Here is an 18,084-nt window from a genome sequence, read left to right as displayed (position 1 = left end):
AACGCAGAGGATTACAAGGCATAAAAATGGTCAGAGCCCCCTACAAGAACAGGAAAGGAGTTACAACAGGGAGAGAACGCTCCAGCATTAACCCCGGGTAAGGACACTAAGTCTGATCAACACCACCTCTTCACTGCCAGCAGGTTCCCCACCCCTTCAGTACCTGAAGAGCACTGCTTTTTGATTAACATTTTGCTACTGCAGACTCTGCAATCACATAGTAAAAAAATAACCCACCGAGGTGTAAAGGATGGAGTAAATAAAAATCTTAGGGAGCCAACTGTATGCATGTTTTCTGCTCTACCTTTCCCATGTAACAAGGTCACAGATGCTGCACTTAAGCATAGTAAATCTAGATGCAGACTGGTGGATGATGCAGGCATCCTCAGCACTAAAGCAGCAGTCAAAGCCTGAAAGCAACTGGACAGACCACACCTGGGCTATGAAAAGATCTGCGCCAGAGGGAATGAGTTCATGTAGAGGTCTCAAAACTTACAAGGCTCATCTGCCTGAACAGCGGCATAGCAACACAGCATGAGCTTGCAGAAAGTAGTAATTCAGCAGGGACTGAACCCACGGTGTCGTGGTTTAATCCCGGCCAGCAACTAAGCACCACACAGCTGCTCACTCAGTCCCCCTCCCCGGTGGGATGGAGGGAGAATCAAAAGGGTAAAAGTGAGAAAGAAACTCATGGGTTGAGATAAAAACAGTTTAATAGTCAAAAAGAAATAATAATTTAAAAAATAAAATTGTAAGGAAAAAATTTACTTACAAAGAGAGAGGAAAATAAAACCCAAGAAAGACAAGTGATGCAAATGAAGACTACTGCTCACCACCAACAAACTGATGCCCAGCCAGTCCCCGAGCAGCGCCCCCCCCTGCCAACATCCCCCCCAGTTTTATTGCTGAGCACGGTACCATATGGTCTGGAATATCCCTTTGGTCAGCTGGGGTCAGCTGTCCCAGCTGTGTCCCCTCCCAGCTTTTTTGTGTGTTTCCCCCCCCCAGCCTCCTTGCTGGCAGGGCAGTATAAGGAGCACGGAAGACCTTGGCTCTGGGTAAGCCCTGCTCAGCAGTAACCAAAACATCCCTGTGTTATCAATACTATTTTCAGCAAAAATCCAAAACATAGCCCCATACCAGCTACTATGAAGAAATTTAACTGTATCCCAGCCAAAACGAGCACACACAGAGAATTAGTTTCCCGTCAAACTCTCTAATACGGAAAGGCAGTGTGAAACGTGAGGAAGAGCAAAGTATGACGCACCTGGGCATGGCTGGCTGTCAGCCAAGAGGCTGAGAAAAGGATCAAAGAGTTTCTGGAGGAAATATTGGGACTGAGAGGTGAAAAGCAGCACTGAACATGGATTAAACAGAATTGAAAAGTTCAAAGTTTGACTGGCACGGGGTGTGTCTGATGCAATGAAGACCATGACTCTGAGGAGGCAAATGTAGGAGGAGAAGGAAAGGCTAAACATTTGCTTTAAGGAGCAACAGGCAAGTAGGGAGAAGCTGAATCAAACAGAAAGGCTGGGGCTGGTGTGAGAACAGAGACATGCCGTTCAGGGACCATCACGCACAGTGCGAGACACACAGTGGCCCGCAAAAAGCAGTTAAAAGGTGAAGAAGGGACCACTGCAACTCTCAGGGAGAGTCCCGATCCAGAGGATTGGGATGGAGATGCATGGGAAGAACCAGACCCATGTAAGCCTGGTAACTGTAATAATAACAGTGCTAAAAAGGGCTTGTTGCCCCACATCACAGGCCTCGCTGCAAGATGAGCTCTGTAACTTGGGAAGCCAGCCAGAGAAACAAATGGCACCTCCAGTTACCAAGACCACTGTAAAGAAAACCAAGGCTGCAGATGCAGCCCAGCAGAGAAGCAAGTCCCTCACAACAGGCTTCATTCCACAGCAAATAAGATCTGTGACAGGTGATGGGTGCCCTAAAAAGGGATTCCGCTGAGTAGCTGGTTAAACTGGAGGGATGTCCTTGATCGACAGCATATGACTGTACGGATCTAGCTCAAGCAGCAGCCTCAGGGTGAGACTGGGACCAAGATCGGCCACATTGGCTGAAGATCCCCTAGTCAGTGATGACTCAGACTGATGGATGTGATGGATCATTAAGGGGTCTTACTCTGGCAAACTGTACTGGGTCTGGCTGGGAGGGAGTTACCTTTCTTCACAGTAGCCTGTATGGTGCTGTGCTTTGGATCTGTGACTAACGGTGTTGACAACACACCAACGTTTTGGCTATTGCTAAGCAGTGCTTGCACAGCGTCAAGACATTTTTCCCACTTTTACATTATGGACTTCCTGGCAAGCTGCCCCACTTCTGATGTTTGATATTTCTTTCAGCTTTGGAAAGTTATTCGTCAAAATATTCTGATATTGTTTTATTAGGTTTTTACTTTTCTGTTTGAACACAGCTTCAGGTTTTTGAAAGACACCTTACTTTTTTTCTTCTTCTGGTGACACTTCTCATAACAGTTTCCTTTCAGCCTTTTCAAAAGGAACTTTAAAAAGAGAGACACATTTGCAGTAAGCTTTCATCTTTAAATAGTAATTTCTGAAGCTAGACCTAAACATAACATCTTATTTCCTTTTACCTCACTGTTGGACTGTAAAAATGCCGATTTATTTTTATCACTGCACTACCATCATCCATTCTCAGGGTAACTCCCTTTCACAGAAACTGGTTGTAAAGCAGGATGTGGATAAGATTAAGTCTGCCCTGAAGGATAAATTTTGTTGAGGAGAACTGTGACTTCATTATTCGTCCAGATCTGGGTTCCCAGCACAAAAATGACATTGATACACGATGGTGGGCCCAGCGAACTTGCCACTAAGGGCCACTAAGTTGATTAAGCAGCTGGAGCGTCTGACAGATGAGGAGCTGCTGAGGCAGCTGTGATCGTTTAGCCCTAAGAAGGAAAGGCTCAGTGGGGATCGTATCAAAGTGTATAAATAGCTGATGTAAACAAGATAGATCCAAATTCTTCTCACTGGTATTCAGTGACAGGACAAGAGGCAGTGGGTACAAATTAAAATACAGGAAATTCCACTTAAACAGGAAAAAACCTTTTTACTCTGAGGGTGATAAAACACTGGAGCAGGTTGCCCAGAAAGGCTGTGGAGTCTGGTGGGGATCTTCCTCAGTTGAAAGAACTGACCATTTATCCCTACCTCTACCTCTTATCTTTTAACAATAACATCTCTGGACCAGCACCTTCCGTTTTATTTATTTTTTTTTAATTGATAACATTTCTTTGCAAAGGTTTTTGGAAACTCAAGTAGAATGTATCATCCAGATCACCATAATTTTCATGTCTTCCCAACCCTTCATAGAACTCAAAGAGTGTTCTGAGGCAGGACTCCCTTCTACAGGAACAATGTTGACTAAGCAACTTGTATTTCTCCCAGCACCTACTAATCCTATCTTCTGTTATTTCTACTAATTTACCTGGAACAAACATCAGGCTTAGAGAGCTACAGTTCCCCAGAACTCCACTGCAATCCCTTTTACAGTCTGGCATCAAGTTTGCTACCAGGAAGTCTTCAGACACCGAGAAAGGTTTTGAGTAGGAGGTTACACTCCACCGTAAGTGATTCGGCTTCTTCGTTCATGAGTTTGACGAGAAACCCTGGAGCTGCCCATTTGTTATTTTTAGAGTTTACGCTGTTCATCTCCACCGCGACCTCTTCTACAGTCGCTCTTGTTTCTGATAGATCCTCGAGGGAGTGCTGACCCTACAAGGGGTTCCACGGAAGGGAATCTTCCAGAGGAAACCCACCTTCACAAACAGTTACAAACTCCTTCCAACACCTTTCTTTGACCGCAGTTCCGCCCCATCCCAAGCACCCCGAAAACGCACAGCACGAAATCACCCACCGAAAAGTCGCTGCGAAGCTGTCCCAAGACAAAAACCCAAGCAAGTTTGCCTCACAGACTCCCCCTCCAGCCCTTCCTTCGCCCCTCCGGGCCGGGCCGGGCCGGGCTGCCGCAGCAGACGGCGCCGGAGGAGGGAAGGAACGCCGGAGCTGGACAGCGGCCTCCCGCCCCGCCCCGCCCCGCCTCGACCGCCGCCCCTCAGAGGCCACATTGGGGCCCGGGGGCGGCCGCAGGGGCAATTTTGCGAGGGTGTTTTCCTCAGTTTTTTATTTATTTTTTTTTTTAAAAAATTGATGCAGTTTCCGCCCGCCCGCCGTCGGTGGTAGGGGAGCGTAGCGGTGCGGGAGGGAAGGCGGGAGGGGAGGGGAGCGCGGGGCCGCCTCAGGTGGCGGCGTGCTCCGTCTCTCCACAACATGGCGGGCGCGGAGCCCTTCGCGGCGGTGCTGGCCGCCCTGCGCGGCTGCTACGCCGAGGCCGCCCCGTTGGAGACCTTCATCCGGCGGCTGCGGGAAAGCGGCACCGGGGAGACCGAGGTGCTGCGGGGCGACGACGCCCCCTGCTACCGGACCTTCGTGGGGCAGTGCGTGGTCTGCGTCCCCCGCGGGGCCCGCGCCATCCCCCGGCCCTTCACCTTCCAGCAGGTAGGAGGCAGGGACCGAGCGGTAGCCCGCTCGCACCTGCGTCGCTCCCGGGGCGGCCGCACCAGCGCAGCCCTCGCCGAGGACCGAGCCCCTACCGGGGTTGGTTGGTGGTTGGGGAGACACCGGGCGAGAAGACGGACAACCCCCATCCCCATCATCTCCATGCCGGCGGCGCGGGGCTTCCCCGGGCGGCTGGGGAGAGCGGTGAGGGCCGCTGCCGACCCTGAGGGGGGCCGCGGAGGCGGCGCTGGGCGCTGCCGCCCGCCTTGGCTGGGTGGTAGGGCCCTTCCTGCGTCCTCCATGGCTGCGCGGGGGCGGCGGAGCGTCGCCCCTCGTGGCTGCTGCCGGCCCGGCCTCCCCCTCGCCTGGCCTCGCCTGCCCCCTTCCAGCCGCCTCGGCTGTCGGCCTTAGGCAGCGGGGAGCGGCGGGGGGATCGTTCCCCCCCTCCTCCTCCTCCTCCTCTTCTGGCTGGGGGGGTGGGCGAGCAAAGCGCTGGCGCTCAGCGGGTGGGGGGTTAGCCAGGGCAAAAAGCCTGCCGGCCTGGGGGGCTCCCTGACTTGCATTGTGGGGTGGGAGCGAACAAACTCAAATGTGGCCCGGGGAGCAGCTGGGGAAGTGGCATTTTTTTTCATTTCCACTCTTGAGAGGGTAGGGAAGAGGGGGGGAGTACCGCTTGCAGGTCGGCGTTTAAGCAGAAGAAACTTTTCAGAGGGGAAAAGATGGCTTTTTCTCTTGGAGCCGCGAAGCGCGTGAGCGAAACGGTGCTACGGTAGGAAACGAACTTTGCAAGCTTGTTGAGCGGGTTTTAGAATTGTGAACCGAGTCGTTTAGTTGAACTTTTCTTTACGTAAAAGGAAATGGAGGCCTCAAGAAAATCGGTGTTAGTTCCCTGGAGGTTAGAGCCTGCATGAGCACGTATCTACGAGCACTTATCTACGGGCAGAGTGACCCGAAGGCCTTGGAGTCCAGGTTGCTCAGGGAGCCGAGGGGAGTAGTGTAGGGTGTTTCCTGGGCATGAAAACGAGGATCAAAAGGGCAGACGTTAAAAAGACTTCCTTAAAGTCGTAGGCCCGTGTCGCTGCATGTAAACATGTTCTGGTACACTTGAAAACCTTTCTTTTTGGGTATGGCACTTTTGAATCGTTAATATTGCTTTGAAAGGGCTTGATCTAAAGCTGATGGGTAGGACTGTGTATCTTGCATGTCTGTTTTATTTGAAGTGTATGTTGTGGTTTATGGAAGAGTTGTTGATAAAAAGCTCATTCTCTTTCTTTCTTTCTTTCTTTCTTTCTTCAGTTATCTAGTCAGAGTGAAGTCATCACAAGAGTTGTTCAGAGGCTGTGTGAAAAAAGAAAGAAGAATGTCCTCGCGTATGGATACTCCTTACTGGACGAAAACAGTTCTCATTTCCAAATCATGCCGTCTTCAAATATATACAGCTACCTACCCAATACTGCAACAGAAACTATTCGTATCAGCGGCCTCTGGGAAACACTGCTGAGCAGGATAGGGGATGATGTGATGATGTATTTGTTGGAACATTGTGCAATCTTTATGCTGGTTCCCCCTAGTAATTGTTACCAAGTTTGTGGGCAACCAGTTTATGAACTTATTTCACATAATGTAGACTCATCCCCAGTGTTTGTTAAACAAAGGTTTTCAAAGCATAAACGTAGTAGCTTGCTTGACTATATGCAAAAAAGGCTTATGTTTCATAGAAAGTATCTTTCAAAGTCGCATTGGTGGAAATGCAGACAGAGACTTGAAGCTAATGTCTCCAGCATGGGAAATAAAAAAAATAACAAGACACAAAGCGTCATGTCCAGTTACCAGTATTCTGCAAAAGCCGTTTCTAAAGCAAGCAAACAGATCAGAATGGTTACTCAACATCTGGAAAAACAGAGTAGCTCCAGTTTGTATTTGTCAGCTACGGCACCATCTTTAAAAAGGAAGCTTGATAGGGAACAACTTGAAATTCCAGCTAAGAGAGCAAAAGCAGAGGAAAAAGAGAGAGAGGAAAAGGCTTGTAATCTCACTCCTGATGTAAACCAAAGTAGTTCCAAGAGATACGGGACTGGGTATGTAGAATCACATTCTGTAAATCTCATTAAAAACCAGCACGTTTCTCAAAGAAGTAACAGTGATATGTCTGGTCCTTCTTTAGTTCACACATCTTGTGACGGGAAGAAGTTTGTGGCAGGTGAAAGGTCTTTCCTGCGAGGAGTTCAGAGTAACAAACCTTTAAAGCCCAGCATTGAAATTCAAGCAGAATCCCATAGGAAAGGAGTAGAGATGCATGTGTATAAATCTCAGTTGGATTCTGTACAGATCAAAGCCGTGGAGGGTATTTCTTCAAAATGTGGAAGGCGGGAAAGTCCCCTAGCTCATTTGGCAAAGAAGTTACCAAACACACTCCTGCGTTCTGCAGTATACATTGACAGGAAGTTTCTTCTGTACTCTCGCAGAAGTTTCCAGGAGTGTTTTCCTAAATCGTTTTTATTGAATCGCTTGCAGGGCTGTCAGGCAGGTGGAAGACGGCTTATAGAAACTATATTCTTAAGCCAAAATCTGTTGGAGCAAAAGCACAGCCAAAGTCTGCCACATCACAACTGGAGAAAGAAGAGGTTGCCCAAACGCTACTGGCAAATGAGACACACATTTCAGAAACTCTTAAAGAACCATGGAAAGTGCCCTTACTTAGTTCTCTTGAAAAAAAATTGCCCTGTCTGGATATCTGAAACCAGTGTGAGACAAACTGAGCTGCCTTGTCAGGCAGCCTTGCCTGGGGAAGCAGAGGTTTGCGAGCAAGTGGAGCGGTTTGGGAAAGAGCCTACTAAGAGCGTGACAAGCAGCAGATGTGAATCTGGTCACGCTGCTGTGCCAGACAACTTACGCGCTCCTCTTGCAAAATCTGTGCGTGGGGAGTTGCAGAGTGAGGAGCAAAACTCGGGAGAGGTGTGTGATTCAGCCCTCGGGGAGCTCCTCAAGCAGCACAGCAGCCACTGGCAGGTGTACATCTTTGTGAGGGAGTGCCTGGAGCGGGTCATCCCCGCTGAGCTTTGGGGTTCTAACCATAACAAGTGCCGGTTCTTAAAAAATGTGAAAGTGTTCATTTCCATGGGGAAGTTTGCTAAGCTTTCGTTGCAGGAGCTGATGTGGAAGATGAGAGTGAATGACTGCATGTGGCTTCGTCTAGTCAAAGGTACTTCTTAAAGAACTTAAGTGGCGGGGGTGTCAGCTGACTGGTGTTCATGTTTAAGGTGGGAAGGGGAGGGTACTGAACCTGAGTTCAGAGTTGTTGGGTTCATTGATAACAACCATAGCCGAGAGAGCAAACCTAGTAATATTTGTAATTGATGGTGGAATAACATTTAAGCCTGTCTTCCTTCCAAAACTACAGTTTTCATTGTTTTCATTCACACTTTTTTTGTGTGTAATAGAATGACATTTTCACAAACATGAATTCAGAACCTGGGCCTTTCAACAAAGCTCCCTTCCACCCCTACCCTCCAAATTGCAGTAACTCTAAAAATTCCTTGAAGTATGACCTAAGCACATAAGGAACAAATGCAGTCTGCCTGTTGGTTACCATAAGCCTTCAGAAGGAACTGAAGATGCTTGTAGCAGCATGTGTTCCTCTGCTATGGGGGCGAACCTTCGTTCCACAGCATGTTTCCCCCCCTCGCCCCCCCTCCCCCCCCCCATCAACCTTGTGAGAAAGACATGAGTATGGGAACTGTGCAATGCAGGGGTTGTCCACTCTCTGTCACCTTTCTAGAGCCCTACTCTAGGAACAAGAGACCCATGCTGAGCACTGCTTCAGGCTGGGTCATTGATGGTACAGAGGTCACCAGACCAAGTGGTCCCTGACTGAAAGCTGTCGTGAGGGCATCAGCTGATTGCTCCAAATTCTGTATGAATCCCTTCAGTTTAGTCCTCTTTTTCAAATGATGTCAAGTAGATCTTGCTTTCCTGAAAAAGTCTTTTTTTCAGACGCTATCCTAGGACTTAAATCTAGGCTGAAGCTGGTGTTCTGTGGTTGATTGCTGTAGGATCTAATGCATGTTGTCATTTTTCTGTGCTTCCATTCTCCACCTGTACAATGTGGATTGCACTTCCTTAATTGGTATGTTTGCAGTATTTATTCTTACCTGGTAATGTACATGGATCCTACAGTAATGTGAGCTGAAAATGGTATTCCTTCTTAAAAGGTGCAGTAAGGTTCTGAAATTACTACGGGTTCTTTGTAACGTAGGAGGAAAATAAACAAGTCTGATGTTTGAGAACTGATGTCAAAAATAGGGGAGGTTACACTTCCATAAGAAACTGTTAATTCTAGCAAATACATTGATTCTTTATTCAGAAACTCTGGCTCAAAACCATGCTTTTCAAAATGCTGAGGAGTTAAATATTTTAAAAGGTTTTTATTGTAGAATATATGTTTGGTTCATAGTCATTTGGAACATCTTATCTGAAAAAAATGTAATACCCTCTTACTCTCTGGCCTTATTCCAGGAAAAGCAACACATAGGCTTAATTTTAATTGTCATGAAAGTACTCCCTTGTGCTTGAAGTTTAAACACACATTTAATTGCTTTGCTGCGCTGTAATTGTTTTGGTTTTTTTTTTTCTCCAAAAGTGGTAGTAGTGGTTTCTTGTTACTTCCCTGAATTGTAGCCATCATCTACATCTGTTGTCAAGCTCTTAGTAAAAAATGATCTAGTTCCAGGACAGCTACTTAACAACATGCTGATTTAATTTGTGTATTACAACAGCATATTGCAACTCTTCAGTTAGAGGATTTTCTAACAATCACTGGATTTTTTCATTGATGTTAGCTGGCTTCTGTTGAAGTGAACACTGTTTTCTCTCTTTATGGTAGTCTTTTCTTAGGTGCTGTAAATACATGAATATGTCTCCTCCCTGAAGCACACAAAAACCAAACAGGGTAGAGAACTGGCAACTTATTTCCATTTCATAAGTCTCAGTTTTAAGCCTCAGCTCTTTTGTGTCAAAATTAAGCTGTTTTTAACACATTTGTGCCATAATCATTTGTGCTATGCAGCTAAACTAATATTTCTCTATATTTCTTTAAATTATCCTGTTGTATTTTGCTAAATTCTACTCTTAAATTTAATTAGAAAAAAATGTAATTGAAAGTTGGCAAAAATTCAGTATTGTAGCACTGGGTTTTATTCCCTACTCACCCATATTTCAGCACCACTACTGGCCTTAAATTTGACAGTAGCTAGGAATGTTCTGGGTTTGTAATTTTTGTGCCATCTAAATATTAGAAGTGCTGATAGACTTAAATAAGGGTGATTTTTTTTTTTCTTCTTTTTTTTGACTGCAGCAATAAGTTTTTATATAGGATGTCTGAAATAAAGGTTAACCCTGAAATTAATTTTCATGTAACTGGGAAATCTGAGTATCATTCTTATCCCCAGGTCAGCCCAGTTCAATTCTGTTATTTTTACGGTATACCTAAGTATTTTCATTCTTTTGCACTTTTTTTTTTTTTTTAAGTTTTATATTGTAGTAGGCTTATTTCCATTTTGCCTTTCCCTTCACAATAATTTTGCCATTGTGCATTAAAGATCTTGCACGATCAACGCTGGGGAAAGAAAGTAAGTCTTTGGGCTACTAATGGCATGTATTCATATCCTGTATGTCAGTTTGTCACTGCAAATTAGTTTCTATGTTTGTACTTTAAGCTTGGGTCGATCACTTTAATGCCAGTGAAAATTTGGAGTGGCATCTGTGCAATTGTTTGTACTTGCTTTTTTTCTTTCCATTAACCTCAAGCTAAGAAAAGTGTTAACAATGTGTGGTTTTTTTGTTTGTATGTTCTGTTTCTTTACTAATACAAATAGTTGATATTCACTATAACTACCTTTGAATTGTTTATTGAAGGTGATCACTTTGTTCCTGCATATGAACATTGTTTCCGTGAAGAACTTTTGGCTAAATTCCTGTACTGGCTGATGGATACCTATGTTGTTGAGTTGCTCAGATCATTTTTCTATATCACCGAGACCATGTTCCAGAAAAACATGCTTTTCTACTACCGAAAGTTTATTTGGGGCAAGTTACAGAACATTGGAATTAGGTAACATTAGAAAACTAATCAAACATTAATGGAATATGTAGAAATCTTGTGTTTGTAGTGTAAAGTTATTCTGCTTTCATTTATTGCCCATTTATCCTCCTTTTATTTGCTTAATTTCCCAAAAGAAAATTCAGCCTGTGATTTTAGTATGCACAGCTTGTAAATTATGAAGTATTTTGTGTGAGAAAAGTGATTCAACTTTAGAATTCTTTAGTAGGAGAAGAGAAACCTTTGCAACAATAAAATCCATTTTAAAGAGGATTTTGATTTGATAAGTCAATTTTTTACACCTTTTAACAGTGAGTAGAGCATAGTGACAGAATCCCAAAGTAACCTTGGGAAAGTTAATTTTAAAAATACTCAATTTGCTTCAACTGCTTTAATTAAAAAAAAAAAAACCAAAAAACTAAAAAAAACCCAAACCCCCCAAAACCAACCCAAACCTCTGCTGAAATGCTGTAATACTCTAGTCATAAATTCAGACAGTAGCTTTGTGGTTTCAGGTTTTTTAAGATTGAAGGATTTAAAAGCTGCAGTTTGTTTTTTAGTGCAGCTGTGGAATTCCATGCTGCTTTTTTGGTCCTAAAAATGCATGCATGTATTTAAGTTAGGGCATTATTTAAGATAAAATTTTAAGCAATTAAGTGAGAAAATAGGGAAGATTTGAAGGCAGTTTTAATGAATGGTATTGTGCACACATCTCCATAGTTCACATCTTTTTGGGTTTTTGTTATAAATTGTTGGTGTCTGAGAGCACTTTGGAACTGTGCAAAATTAGCGTATTTTGTCTTGTGTTTTAATGGCTGTGTTATGCATTCAACCTTTTGCTTTCACAGTGGTCTGTTGGTCTACAATGTTATATGTGTGATTTTATTTTTTTTCCCCTCCTGCCTTGCTGCTCCCTGATTTCAACATTGGTATCTCCAGTGTAGCTCTTCTGCATGTTTTTGCACTTAATGGGGCCTCAATCTTGTTTGCAGTTGTAGCACAGAATATGCAATTTAGTAGTAGTAGAATATAATTTTTAGTACCACATATTCTGTTTGTTTTGTCTTCAAACTAACACTTAGTTTTGCAGTTAGTGTTTTATGTAGTTTTAATGTACTTTAAAGGCTACTTTTTGGCATAAAGTATCATCAAGTACTAATTTTACACATTAGATATAATGCTGTTTTTAGTGGGGTATGTGATTAAAAGAAAATTTGGTTTTAGCCCTTTTGTCCCTATTCCCAGTTTCCCAGAAAAACCAGGCATGTAAGGACAAGGTGCTCTGAACTCCAAAGACCCTAATCTGGGCTGATCCCGTTTCTTCTAATTTCCTCCCCACATATTTCCCCACTGTGCAGGAAGCCCTTTCTCACCTTTGGCTTGGGAAGTCCCTGAACAGTGGATTACTGGAAGCTGGGGAAGCATCCCGAGGAAGTACTGCTGCGTGCTTGCCAAGGGTGTGCTGTAAGGGCAGGGTGTTTGCTGTTGGCTACAGGATACATAGCCATAGGGACTTCTAGTCTGATCCCAGCAGCTGTGCTTAAGCTTCACTCACAAGGCTAGGGCTTTCAGCACTGCTTTTTCAAGTGTGCAGTGTAACATGAGGTCTCCTACTTATCCAGCTTACTGCATTCATACAGGTGGCAAGCTGCCTGCTTCACACGGGAGGAGAGGAATTGGGATTTACAGATCTTGGGAAACAGCTGTTGAGGGCTGCCTTGGCCATTTTGAGGCTTTCCAGGCACCATCCTCTCTTAACCAGCCAGCGTTTTCAGGCGCTGTTGGTGAATTGGTGCCAGAGGCTGTTAAGCTGCTTTCATCTTCCCTGGAGAAAGAGTATCTGGCTGTTCTGAGGTTGTCCTGGTTCTTTTTCTCAGCTGGAGCTGCTTGTGGCCATTGCTTTGAGCTGGCTTGCAGGAAGGTGTTCACAGCCGAGCGTGGCCACTGATGCCTTTCCAGTTCTTTTGCATCCTCCTTTGGGAGGAAGAGAGTGGATGGAACAGGCTGGACTGAGTGGACCTGGACTTTACTCATGAGCTTGTTTTTGCACTGCATTGTCATTAGGGAGTAAATCTTCATGAGCAGATCTTCCTATGCAGAATCCCACTCAAGAGTACAGACCACGATTCTGAGAGGGGACCTGAATCTTTATGTTTGTCTTGCTGTATGGGTGGAGGTGAGAGTGTGCTGGTCATAGCACACAGACAACTTTATATTAACTTTTGAGGCTATACCAAACTTCATACCCCAAATTAAAAACAGTAGTTACTAAGAAAAGATCAGTATTTCATGCTACAGTTGCTTCAAGTTACATGGCCCACAGAATGCAAAGTTATGTTTTAAAAATAAGGTACCCGATGTTGGGGTGACAGCATCTGTTTTCCTAAGGATCATGCCCTCCCCTGCTCTTGCCACACACAGTGGCTGCTGAGGATTGAAAATGCTGCAGAAGTTCTGAATCTCCCCCATCAGGTTGTGGTGAGGTGACAAAAGACAGCGGGACCATCCACTCAACTTCCTCCAAGTTCCCGTGCTTAACAGCGTTGTGAGTGTGCAAATGAGAGCAGAATGGTTCAGTGGCCACTAGATCAGTGCCTATTAAAAATCATTAGCACTGCTATAAATGCCATGAAATAAGCAATGAATGTTGCTGCAGGCAAAATGATGTCGAATTCTACAGCTGGCCAGAGGTAGTAATGATGAAGTTCTGCCAATAATTGGCCTTTGTATTCACTTTCAAAGGAAGTAATTATTTTTTTTTATACAGTGGTTGAGGTTTTTTTTCCTCCAGACTTAAATGTGAACTGCAAAGGGGCGGAGATTTCATCATTCAGTTGTTTCTGTTGAACTGGAGTTCTTTGTTTTGTCTTGGTGATCTACCTAATACTGTAGTACATGATGAAGTTTTATGGATTCAGGAAAGAATTTAAGTCATTATGAATAACAGTGATCTCTAGCTGTGGAAGAGGGATGTCCTGTCCTTTCTGCCTTACTTTAGGCAGCATCTCTACCAGGAATTTAATTCCAAAGTTTGAATATAAATCCTGAAAACACTCGCTCAGTAATAGCTCAACTTGCTGGCCCTGGATGCGTCTATACTTTCTGAATGTCATGCACTGTATCGCTTGGACCCCAACAGTCCCAAGTAGCTGGATCATTACCTTGTGAGTTGTGTTGGCATAGAGAAGTATTTGTGTGCCTCTTACCCGCATGCTTGGCTTCTCAGGTGTCTCCTAGAGCATGCTCACCAGCTTTCTACCATCCATCCACTGCCTTTTGTGATAGTGTGGGCTCCTATTGTTAAACCAGCTGGTTGGTTTGTGTGGAATGTGAAAAATCTGCATGCAAGTTTAGATACATGTCCCTTCTTTTGCGAGGATTTGAATTGTCTTGCTTCACTTCCCAGGGCAGTAGCCTAACCACTAGGCTGTAGGGCTTTTTGGAATGGCACATTTTGTCCATGTGAACAATACAAGCAGTGCAGGAGATTGATCCAGGTCTTTTATGTTGCAGGTAGGGCACTTTAACAATACATCTTAAGTAAAAGCAAAGGCTTTTGCTCCACCTCCTTTTCCCGCGTCATTGCATGGGAAAGTATTGATTTGGACTAAGCTACACTGCACTGTAAATGCTGAGGGGGAAGCACATTTCCCGGTAAGATGAATTTACAGAGCTCAGAACCTATGACTTGGGAGCCTTCCATTTTTCATTATTTTATGCTGTTCAATTTAGCTGCAGCTAAACACTTGAATCATGTTACCGGATACCTAAATGCCCTTATGTTGTATATGTATCCTAGTATCTCAGTTCACTATAACTTTTAATAAGTAGTAGGTCCCCTAAATGTTGGGAGTAGAACAGCCCATTACAGTGTGCAAGTCCTTCCCTGGATCTTTCTTAACATAGTTTTCTGAAGGTTCTATTCAACTTCGTTAATGTCTTTCAAGCTTCTGAAACCATGAGAAATATCCAACTTCCTGTTGTCTTGCATCAAAAATATTTCATAATGTTCAAAAGTACTCAGCTAATATGTGCTTAAATTTTCATTTGTGTTAATTAAGATTTTTTTTTAATTACCTTAATTTGCATCAAGCAGAAATTTGTACTCTCATTATTGTATTACATTGTTGTTAAGATACTGTGACATTGTTCTGAAATTCAGACTTCCATGTCACTTTCTGCAGAGGTTAGTATTTGTAATTATCTTAGAAAAATATTTGGTTTCAGTTATCATAAAGAGATTAAGTGTTTTAACTTTACTGCCTTTCCTGTTGCTTACACTAAATGTGTATTTGTATTTTAGAAACCATTTTGCCAGAGTACACCTACGTGCTTTATCTTCAGAGGAGATTGAAGCTGTCCGTCAAAAAAATTATGTTCCTATGGCATCAAAGCTCCGGTTCATTCCCAAAGCGAATGGGTTAAGACCCATAGTAAAAGTGAGCGGTGTTGTTGAAGCACGAGCATTCAGCAGGGAAAGCAGAGAAAAGAAGGTTTTTATTTTCTTTATTGTTTTATGTGGGTTTGATGTAGGTAGCTAATACAGTGAGTAAGGTTTTTTGTTACATAAAACTAGTTTTAACATGGTGAACTGGAACATTCAAATCAGAATGACTGAACGGGTCTACCTGTTGCAACTTAGCTTCTCCCTTCCCGGTGCTTAATTGCCATTAGCCTCCAATTCCAGAATCATGTACTTCTGTTAGCAAGCCTGTCTTAAGGAAATGAGTCTTAACAGAATGGCAATGGCCTGTCAGGTAATCGTGTTTTCTTTCTCTTCTCTTTCCATCCCTTTCCCTCAGACTTGCTAACTGTGTCTGGTTGTGGTAGGCATTGGCCATCTATGGGAGCAGAAAGACAGAAGTCTCAGAGATGCTCAGTATTCTGAACTAATGTGTCGTATTTGTTTGGCACACCAGAGAGTGAGGGATGGATGAGTCCAAATCCCTGTTGGGATTTAGCTGAATACTGATTGTGCATGTTGATCAGCTAGTTGGCTGTGGTGCCAGGTCTACTCAGGGGGCTGAACAGTGGTGCATTGGGTGTGTTACAGGAGAAGGTCTAAGAAGGGCGAGTAAGCTGGATCAAGGATAGTAGGGAGATAGGAAGGAGGCACGGAATTACTGCAGTGTGGGAACAAAGACAGAACACGCAGTGCATGGAGTAATCTATTTAACAGGCCAGTTAACCACAAGACATAGTGAGAACCCAGTTTCACTCTCTTGCATGACTGCATTTATTGTTTTTCCTCAAGACTGAGTTCCACTTAGTGCACAAGATTTAAGTGTTCCCCAAATGGGTGAGAGGTCAATGGCTTCTTAGCACTTACTGTTCAGTATGTGATCCCAGCCCAGTTTAGAATTGTAGGGGTAGTCTTGGCCAGCTTCTGTAGCTCAATGCTGGAATGTATCCAGATGAATTGTCAGAGAGAATCTCCCAAATATCCAGCCAACCAATTTCTGATTCTTGGGCAACTCTCAAACTTCGCTGCAAAATACATGGTGGAATGTGTCCAGTTCCATGAATTTATCCTCAAATCAGTGTAGATTTTATTTTGTTTCAAAGGTTTTACATATTTGCTTTACACCCTTCTTCCTTTTTCATTTGAATCAGTATTTTTTTTGTTTTCTATTTTTTATTTTTAATGGGAAGCTCAAAGCACTGGGCAGCAGCAGGGTTCCAAAAGATCTGATTTGTCTGAGAGCTCGTAGTCTTTTACTGCATTCTGGAGAGATTCCGGCAGATCTTTAGGTTTTGCAAAAATGTTAACAAATCTGTGGATTAGACCTGGGGAATTAAGAGGCTCGAGGGATTTCCTTCCAACATGAAAATGAGGAGCTACTGTGACTACTGCAACTCCAGGTCTCTCAGGTCTAGTTCAAATAGGGTTTGAAACCAATCTGAATTTTCTTTTATTGACTCACCTGCTAACACCCATATGGCCATCAGCTTTGTTAGAAGGTGAAAGCGTGCTTTTTGTGAAAAAGCAACCATCTTGGGATATGCTTGTTAAGAAGGGAAGGAGGAACTTTACTGGTGATTACTTTGAACTTGCTGCTTCTATTTACCTTTGAGCTACATCTCTACCCTTTCGATTGTTTTTCTTAGCAACTTGGCTTATAACGGAAAAGATACCACTGCAATAATTCAGGAAAGCATGTTAATTTTCAGAAATCTTTGTTTTTTAAACTTGTCAAAAACATTTTGCAAGATCAGCCAGTGAATGAACATAATTACTTACCTTATGTAAAACAGTGAAGTTGGATTAAGTTGTTCTGGAGGCAGTGGCAGTAGTCCACTGAACATTTTTGGTGTGCTTTAGTTTTGCCAGCTTTTCACTGAAACCTGTAATTGATTTTTTTCAGTGCAAAAATAAATGTTTTCAGATGAATTGGAATGCTTCTGTAATTAGTTGTTTCAGTGTATCTGTATCATGATCATAATACTACTGTTGATAGTAAGAACGCTTTTATGTATACATTTTGGAGGATTTCTCTGAAGCTCTAAACTGATTCATAGGTATGCTACGTGTGCGGTTTGTTTATTTTCTTCGGTAGTATGGCTTGCCCTTTCAACATTCTTTTGTTGCCAGCTCTGTCAATATTTTTTTTTCCTTAAGGTGTTTACAGAGCTAATCAACCTGCACAACTTCACTGCCACTCTGGTGTAGTTTATTATTCCCATAGCTGAGAGTTAAATCTTTGCTAACGTACTTGCATAAAGTACCTCCAGAGGCTCAACTGGTGGTCCAGCTGGAGTTAGCCTAAAGTCTCTGGGCGCATGTTCTTTTTGCTGTTCTTCTCTCCAGCAGAGAGAATGAAAGGTATTTAAGAAGACACCTTTTAACTGGTGGCAGTTTTATTTGCTGGAGTTTATCTCCTTAACTATTACACCTTGATTTCCAAGAACCAAGTACAGAAAAAAAAAATTTCCATAGGATATAAATCTACAACCTCCCCCCCAACACTCCCCCCCCAACCTCTGAGGCTGTTTTGACACTTCCAAGTAGTTACTGAAGGTATATTCATGCTTTCTGAAAACTGCAGTTGACCAAAATAATACAGTAAATATACAAATTTAATCTCATACTTCATCTGAATGTGAAATCTATGTATTGCACAGAATTTAATACGTTTCACCATACTTTAAGGTGATTCTCTTTGGTCTCTTTTTAGATGCATCACTACAACACTCGACTAAAAAATCTATTTAGTGTGTTAAATTATGAACGGACTATAAACACCAGTTTTATCGGCTCTTCAGTGTTTGGGAAAGATGATATCTACAAGACATGGAAGAAGTTTGTTACAAAGGTTCTTGAATCAGATGGTGAAATTCCTCATTTCTACTATGTAAAGGTATGTCTTTTTAATTACATATTAAGACTAACTTCAAAGTCAGCTTGTGCACATATTTTTATACCTGTAATAGGTGTGATCTGAGTGCATGATC

The 18,084-nt window shown here is 43.2% G+C and overlaps 1 protein-coding gene across 1 annotated transcript in view; it reads left to right on the top strand.

Annotated features, from left to right (window-relative positions):
* Positions 1–3,929: 3,929 nt before the first annotated feature.
* TERT (telomerase reverse transcriptase) overlaps positions 3,930–18,084 on the top strand; it is a 33,804-nt gene continuing 19,649 nt past the window's right edge. Inside the window, exons 1-5 of the mRNA XM_075022750.1 lie at positions 3,930–4,535; positions 5,832–7,737; positions 10,449–10,644; positions 14,936–15,125; positions 17,808–17,990. Of these exons, the coding sequence (XP_074878851.1) occupies positions 4,308–4,535; positions 5,832–7,737; positions 10,449–10,644; positions 14,936–15,125; positions 17,808–17,990 (2,703 nt within the window). The 5' untranslated portion in view covers positions 3,930–4,307. The remainder of the gene's footprint in view (positions 4,536–5,831; positions 7,738–10,448; positions 10,645–14,935; positions 15,126–17,807; positions 17,991–18,084) is intronic.

The sequence above is a fragment of the Buteo buteo genome, chromosome 3, assembly GCF_964188355.1.
Source record: "Buteo buteo chromosome 3, bButBut1.hap1.1, whole genome shotgun sequence".
In the NCBI taxonomy this organism is placed as follows: Eukaryota; Metazoa; Chordata; class Aves; order Accipitriformes; family Accipitridae; genus Buteo; species Buteo buteo.
This window is presented reverse-complemented; position numbering and strand designations above follow the sequence as displayed.